Here is a 7,428-nt window from a genome sequence, read left to right on the forward strand (position 1 = left end):
CAGACACGGCCGGTTAATGACTAACTGGTGCTGCACAGCCCTGCCCAGCCGCTCCCTGCCCGCGCTGCCCATCCACCTTGGTGTGCTGGGTTTGAGACCCACCACCACCTGCATCCCATGGCATGTGTTTCTTCCCCTTCTTCCCTGGGTAAACCCCACATCTGGCCCTGTGTGCCTGCAGGCTGAGTCACAGCAGAGCCTGTGCTCATCCCAGCCCTTTGGGCTGGATCTTCCTCTCCTGCAGCCTGGTGTTCTCCTCAGCCCACTGTTGCTCAGTGAATGAAGCTATTCCCCAGAGGCCAGCACAGCTTTGTTCAGCACAGGGGTTTTCCAGGCAGTAGCAGATGCTGGTGGCTGCAGTTGATGTGCCGGGCTCTTGCCTCCCACCCCAAATGATGCAATATCATGTCAAGCCTTTCCAGCCTGGAAGTATGGCAAATGAGTGAAATATGCAGGGGAAAACCAGCTGCTTTTCCCCTTGCCTTGTGTTGTGCATGTGCTTTCTTTTTAGGCAAACGTGACTTATTTAATCAAGGTCTTTGCTGCTGATCTTATCATAGAGGATGATGGCGTCACTGATGAGGACATCCACAGCAGGGACCTGGTGTTTAGGTTTGTTTAACAGCAGACCCCACCACCCAGCTCTGAGCTGCAGATGTTGGCAGATCAAAATCAACCACCCCACACGTGTACAGGACCCAGGACAAGCAGGATTCCACCCATCAGCTGCACTGGGATGAGGGGGGAGCTGGGAATGGGATCAAACCAGCGAATTCCATGTGCTTCCATGACTCATGAAAAACCCCCTGCGACAGCATGGCTGTTTGGGTATTTTTTAAGGAATCTGGAATTCATTCTTGGAGCTCTCCCATGAGAAAAAGTAAACATACCGTATATAAAACCTCTTTATTAAAACAAATATACAGCACTTTATGTACAAAAATAAAATGTACAAGAAAATAGACCATTACAGCTTAGTGATTTGATTCCTAGGTATAACACACACACACTGGAACCCCCCCCAGCCACGCTCCCCTGCTCGTGCTGCTGCAGGGGCTGCAGGTGCTGCCGCTAGAAGGGATCCCAGGAAGACATGGAATAAATAAAGAGCTCTGCCCCTATCAGTGCAAAAGTTGTCATGCAGCAGCTCTTCAACTACTATGTGGAAGTACATATGGCATGCCTATGAGCAGATAACATCCTATGAGTGGACCGGGGTAAGTGTACTATGTGGAAGCAAAGCCTAAACTGGGTTTTCACATCTTATTTACGCAGCTGAAAGATGAACTATGTGATGGAGTAAATCAAAGAAGAGAGCCAATTAGTGCAATTTTCCTGACTAAGTGTATGACAGTCTTTAAGCCCAATGTCACCAGTGTTGCACAGGTAAGCAGCAACCAAAACTAACGGGTCAGAGTCTCATTTGCAGCGTGTCTCCTAAGTACTCCGTGGGTAAAGTGTCCATCGCATCTCGCACAGGGAGGCAGTGTCTCCCCCCAAGACCTCCAGCACACTCAGTGGTACCCCACCAGGTCACATCCATCAGAAGCTTCACCTCCAAAGCAATGACAAGGTGCATACTGCTACTGAGCATCTTCGGAGCCAGGAGTCCTGCTAGTGATGGGGTTCCTTTCCCCTTTCTAATCGATAATGGAGTTTCCCTTGCTAACCTTTTCAGGCCTAAAAGTTAAAACGGAATAGAAAAGCTACTTTCTTCAGTCAGTAACAAACAATTTCTTCCATTCTCTTCAGGCTTGTCCAAGTTTCTACCCAAGAACAGTTTGTGGTCGGAGGAAGCCAGGGCTTTACAAGCCACAGGGAATGACTTGCATGGGAGCTCTCGCTGTCTCCAGCCAGGGAGACAGCAACTCGAGGCTGTTTTTCGAGTCAAAGAACCTGAACTCCAGCTCTCCTAGAGGAAACCAAACACAGGTGAGTACTGACTCGCATGCAGCAAGAGCAAAACTCTGTGTGTGTGTATACAGAAATGTATCTAAAATGGAAAGGTTGCTCTAATGTGAGTAAATACCTTAGGCTGATGTTTTGCTACAATGCTCCAAACACTCTCTACTGAACTGTCCCATTTCAGCTAAGTGTAAATACTTCAGTTACATTGCAAGGAGCTCCTGAAAGCTGACACAACCTACATATAACCTGTAGGATACTCCTACTAGAGGTAGTTTCTCTTTTTACCAACAAATTCCTTACAGCCTTCCAAGAGGCTCCTTGGAAACCTCACAGCACAGGGATGTGTGGACTCCTCCATCCGCATTGCTCCCTCCCTGCACGAAACCCGTGCTCTGCATCATCCCCTGGCCTTGCCCTTGGGTGATAACGGAGGAGTCTGTACCTGAAGTTGTGTCGATCTCCGCATCCTGCTCCTTGTAGCTGTAAGTGTTGCACATGGTCTGTGTGCCCAGCTCGTTGGTGAGGAAGCCTTTCCCCCCAACGCTGGTGGTGTGCCAGTCTTGGGCTGGTTCGAACAGCTGTAAGAGAGGAAGGAGATGGTAAAACCCACTTCTTCCCATGGGTGCAATGCTCTATTTCTTTCCCTTAAGTAGGAGACAGGTCAGCAAAAGAGATCCCATGGTATGTCCTTGTGCTAAGTTATATGAAATTTGGTTTACTCCCAGCCTAAAAAAAAAAGCTAATGCAAACCAGTGATGAACCCCCCATGTTATCAGTGGGATGAACGTGACACATCTGGAAACACAGATTAAGCTCCATGTGTGTCAGAGGTGGAGGGAAGAGCAAGATAAAGTCGTGAGGACTTCTGCAGACTCTAATACAGCAACCTCTACTTCCAGCAGAGCTTCCTCTGCCTTTCACATCCGAGTAAATAGCCCCATGGATGCATCCTCTCCATGTCTGCAAAGCAGCCTTCTCTTTGTATTTCCTTTTTCAGGCTCCCCCATTAAACAAGGGTCCTGGATTACATGTCCAGCTCTCTTAGGACTGATCAGATAGCTCCTTCCCTTCCTCCCTTGGTGCAAACAACAATTTTGGCCAATTTTATTCAGACCAGACAGGCAGGTTTTACCTTAAAAATATCCGAGTTCATTTCCTCTTCATCTTCGTCTGTGACTGTTTTGTAAGTGCATAAAAAAAGAGAAGAAAACAGAGAGAGATGTCAACTTTTCGCATGTTATCCCTTGCACTTCTGCTTCTTCACCACACAACCCACTTCATATTCTCTTGTCACACATCACCACAACCTTTTACTTCCCCCCTCCCCAGGGATAACATTGAGGAGGTTTGAGGTGGGTTTGAGGTGCAGTGGCCCATCAGCACCTCCATCCCCACAGCCCTTCATCTCAAATGCTCTTCAACAACCCAAGACTCGCCAAAGCAGAACCTGCTTGGTAGACAGCAGGGAAGATGATTTGCACCCTGAGTGAAGAACCACCCTGGTACATCTGTATCTATTATGGTTTTCCCTATGGGGAAGCATGGTTACCTCTACTGTTACTACTGTACCCAACTCTTGTTTCTCCTGATGCCTACTCCTTCATTCTGCTGCCTTGCTCCCAAATCCGTCTCCAGTAGACCAGTCAAAGACAGGGGTAAGGATAAAAGAAGCACCTACCTTCTGAGGATGAAGCCAGGGGAGACACCTGGAGCTGGTAGATGTCATTGGTGCTGTCAGCCATGGTGGCCTCCATCTGTGACCTCCAGTCGGTCAGGGAGCTGCTCACCTCACATGGGGAGATGTCTGCGGGATGCACCAGGAGGAGTTGGCACTCAGCAGAGACACGACCACCTCTATTTCCTCCCTGCCCATCTGATGGCCCAGCCCCAGGAGTCATCTTTGTCTTTTGGTGCAGAGATTATGGGTTACGCACGAACGGCACTTCCCACTCTGCTCAGAGAGTTAAAGCCGAGTCTCACCTAAGGTGATGGACGTGCTCTCAACCTCCACTTCCTGCCCCATGTAGTTGTGGACAGTGTAGCCGCTGTGGTCATCTGCTGGAGCAGCGTTGGTTAGCCTTTCTGCTGACTCCTCCATCCTCGTATCTTCAGGGGACTGCAGAAACAAGGGCAGAGCCATGACAAACTTGCCTAAGAACGTGCAAGTTCCTATATGAACGAAAAAAAAGCATGAAAACCACCAAAACCTCTAGCTTCTTCAGCAGCCTCCCCAGACACATACCTTTCTCTTGCTCCTGTTTCTGGCTTCTCGTGAAGACTTTGACTTCCTTTCTGTTAAGTAAAAACAAGATGAACGTGAGAAAGGGCTGGTATTTTGGGCGAGGGCTGAGCTCTTGCACCTTTAAGCCCTGCTTAGCAAGCTCTGCTGCTGCTGTCAGCAGCGAGTCCTGATCACCTCTGATGATGCCTTTAGGCTTGTTCAAAGAATCTGGGAGAAAATGTCTGTATAAACTGGACACAAGAGGAAAACTTCACAGTGAGAACAATCAGCCACTGGAATAATCTCCTCAGGGAAGTGGTGAAATCCCCAACACTGGGCCCTGTTAAGATTCAGCTGGGCAGGGTGCTGGGACATCTTGTCTAGGCCAGGCTTTGTCAAGAAAGGTGGGACCAGATGATCCTTGAGGTCCCTTCCAACCTGGTGCTCTAGGATTCTATGACCTGTTACCATTGGCAATAACCAGTGCCAAACACCAGTGGTTCCAACAGCAGCTGGATTGCTGAGGACTTACCTTTCTTCTGATCCTTTGTCAAGGGTGGCAGCATCCTGTAGACCCTGACAGCACTGGAGCCTTTGTTGATGCTTTTATCCTTCACTTCTTCGATGTCAGGCAGTGAATTCATAGCGCAGCGGAAATTTGCCTTCCAGGTTTTTGGATCAGGGTCTTTTTCACCTACCTTGTATCTTCCTGTAAATAAGAGATGGGGGGAGTGTTTGGACTTCGCAGTGCTACTCCTCTATTTTCTGACCCACACAATAGTAATTATAAATTATAACTACCTGAGGTGCAACTCAAGACAAAAACAATGCCTTGAGATATGGATGTGACTGAGGGACATGTAAAGCCAGCACACACCTGTATGAATGGCCCAGCTCCGGAAGAGGCAGGCGTCCTTCTCCATGTCCCAGCCATGCTTAGCTGCATGTTTCCATGGGATTTGAAACATCATCTTGTCCTGAAGGGAAACCCGTAGAGAATTGAAAGAAAAAGTGTCAAGGGCTAGTTTGGAGCAATGGATTTAACCCAATTTAACTTAAACCCAGTAGAAGCTCAGAAATTTTATAAACTCTCTGCTCTGTATCTTAATTAAATATCCATCCTTCCATCAGTGCTGTTCAAGGAATTCAAGGCTTTTAATGGCTTCTAAAACTGGGGAAAACCCCTTGTGTGGTACAGTAGAAGTAAGCAATACTGTTAACTTTATTGCGTAATCATTTAAATACATCCAAAATTCACTTATATTGCACCTAATCTATTAGTATGTCATGAGCTACAGTATATTGTCTGTGTATACTTCAGTAGAAAACCCCTTTTTAAAGTTGCCCATAATATCCTGCAGGAATCCTGAGGAAAATATGTCCCAGCTTAGAGATCACCTTGGGATGGATATGGAGAGTGCAGAGAATGAGACCTGGCTCCATAAGCCCTGTGCTACAGGTACAGGGATGTAGCTTTGGACCAAAACAAACAGCATTTCCTTCAGGCCAAATCTTAAGCCTGGGAGTCACCCTGAGCTGGGGCAGGAGGTGCGACAAGAGATCTTGGAGCTTTCTTGCTTCTGCACCATATTCAACCTGCTTTTATTGTAATTTATCCTTTCCTTCCTAGGAGTTTTCCCAGGAAAAATGGAGCTACCAACGCGGGTACCAACCAGAGCTGCGTTTTCTGCAAACAAAGGTAGTTTGTTTTTAAACATAATGCAAATTTTCTCCATGTTTTTCTCTCCTTTATGATCTTGACTCCTGTTCAGCATCATCTAAGAACAAGGATGGCTAATGACACAGACTTAATACTGATAATAGTAATAAACCACCCTCACCTTGTTAATCCATATCAGTCCTGGTATTTTATTGGAATTAATCTGCATTTCCAGCCAGGGCCTCATGCGCATTCTTGACACCGGCATCTTGCCTGAGGAAGGAGTAACAGGTCAGCCAAGTCCCCCTGCCGTTTGGGACATTCTGCAGTGTCACATACCCCCGTACCCTTTGTACCGCCATGGATGGAACCAAAGCTGCTTCTCGAGTCTCGGCTCCTCCTCGGTACCCGGTACCCAGCACCCCTGGCCGGGCGCTGACCCCGCCGTCGAGCACCGGAAACGCGCCCAATGTCCCCAAACCGGGAACGGGATTGGTTGGAGCGGTGGGTGCTGCAAGAGGGGAGCCCGGGATGGGGAGAGCCCCGGCCCCGGGGGGGAGCCCACCGGCAGCGGGTGCGCGGACAGGAACGGGCCCTCCCTCCGCGTCCCCCGACAGGCACCAACGGCACGGTCGTAGTTTACAAAGCTTGTTCTTAGTTAAGCTGCGCCCCGGGGGAGGCAGGGGGGACCCTGCTGAGAGGGGATTCCACGGTGGTAACGGCGACAGCCCCCGGAGAACTGCGCTCCAGCGGCGCGGGCGGCAGAGCCCCCCCTCCCCCTGCAGAAATAGTTTCCTGTTTGCGGTGTTTGTTGAAGACACCCGGGGCAAAACTTCCCAAGGAGCGCAGCACACCGCGCTTCCAGCCTGCCCGGCGGGGATGGAGCCTGCCGGAGCTGCCCCGCGGGGAGCGCGGCTCGGGCCGCGGCGCTGGCACCCGCTCAACAGCGGAGCGGAGCCTCCGGCTGAGCCCGCAAAGCCGCAGCAGCGCCCGGACATGCCCGGCCCCGCAGGCGGGGGGGGGGACACGACACATATCCCGCCCCGTCCAACCCGCCGCGTCCCGTGGGGCTGTGCGAGGAGTCGCTGCTCCCCGGAGGGATGCCCAGTGCCCCGAAACAGCTCCCGCATGGCAGAGCCCGGCGCTGACCCGCCGAGCCGTGTCCCCGGGGCCGCTCCCACGGACTTCTCCCTCAGCCCCGGTGCCGTGCAAAGTGGGGAGGGGGGGGAGCGACGGGACGGGGAGCACCGCGACCCACCTCGTTGTGCCGAGCCGTGCAAGCCTGTGCAAGAGGTGAGGTGAGGTGAAGCGAGCCGAGCCGAGCCGTGCCGAGCCGAGCCGTGCCGAGCCGAGCCGTGCCGAGCCGAGCCGAGCCGAGCCGTGCCGTGCCGAGCCGAGCCGTGCCGTGCCGAGCCGAGCCGTGCCGAGCCGAGCCGTGCCGTGCCGTACTGTGCCGTGCTGTACTGGGCCGTGCTGTACTGTGCCGTGCTGCGCTGCTCCGAGCCGAGCCCAGCCCGTCCCTCCTCGCCCGCCGCCCGCCCGCCTCTGCCGCCTGCGGGGCGCGCCCTCGGGTATAACGCGGCGCTGTCCGGGATTCCCCGCCGCCCCGGGCTCGGCCGCGTCCCGGCCAATCAGCGCC

The 7,428-nt window shown here is 51.8% G+C and overlaps 1 protein-coding gene across 1 annotated transcript; it reads right to left on the bottom strand.

The window, feature by feature from the left end:
* Window positions 1–887: 887 nt before the first annotated feature.
* Window positions 888–7,098, bottom strand: IRF1 (interferon regulatory factor 1). Its single transcript, XM_061347601.1, has 10 exons — window positions 7,038–7,098; window positions 5,971–6,062; window positions 5,007–5,106; window positions 4,662–4,838; window positions 4,151–4,200; window positions 3,889–4,024; window positions 3,587–3,712; window positions 3,041–3,084; window positions 2,351–2,486; window positions 888–1,912 (listed from the first exon to the last, which is right to left on the bottom strand). Exons 2-10 carry the CDS (start codon window positions 6,055–6,057, stop codon window positions 1,806–1,808), a joined length of 963 nt encoding a protein of 320 aa, XP_061203585.1. The 5' UTR covers window positions 6,058–6,062; window positions 7,038–7,098; the 3' UTR covers window positions 888–1,805.
* Window positions 7,099–7,428: the final 330 nt, after the last annotated feature.

Source organism: Neopsephotus bourkii, unplaced genomic scaffold (assembly GCF_033783945.1).
Source record: "Neopsephotus bourkii isolate Nb327-2 ecotype Australia unplaced genomic scaffold, CSIRO-AGI_Nbou_v1 NB_52, whole genome shotgun sequence".
Lineage (NCBI taxonomy): Eukaryota > Metazoa > Chordata > Aves > Psittaciformes > Psittacidae > Neopsephotus > Neopsephotus bourkii.

What these genes read in the sequence shown, in the direction of transcription:
- IRF1 (XM_061347601.1), bottom strand. Translation starts at nt 6,057, where the DNA reads ATGCCGGTGTCAAGAATGCGCATGAGGCCCTGGCTGGAAATGCAGATT. An exon ending in GAGCACGTCCATCACCTTAG is followed by an intron (nt 3,713 to 3,888) that starts GTGAGACTCGGC and finishes TGCATCCCGCAG; the next exon opens with ACATCTCCCCATGTGAGGTG. An exon ending in TGAACTCGGATATTTTTAAG is followed by an intron (nt 2,487 to 3,040) that starts GTAAAACCTGCC and finishes CCTCTCTTACAG; the next exon opens with CTGTTCGAACCAGCCCAAGA.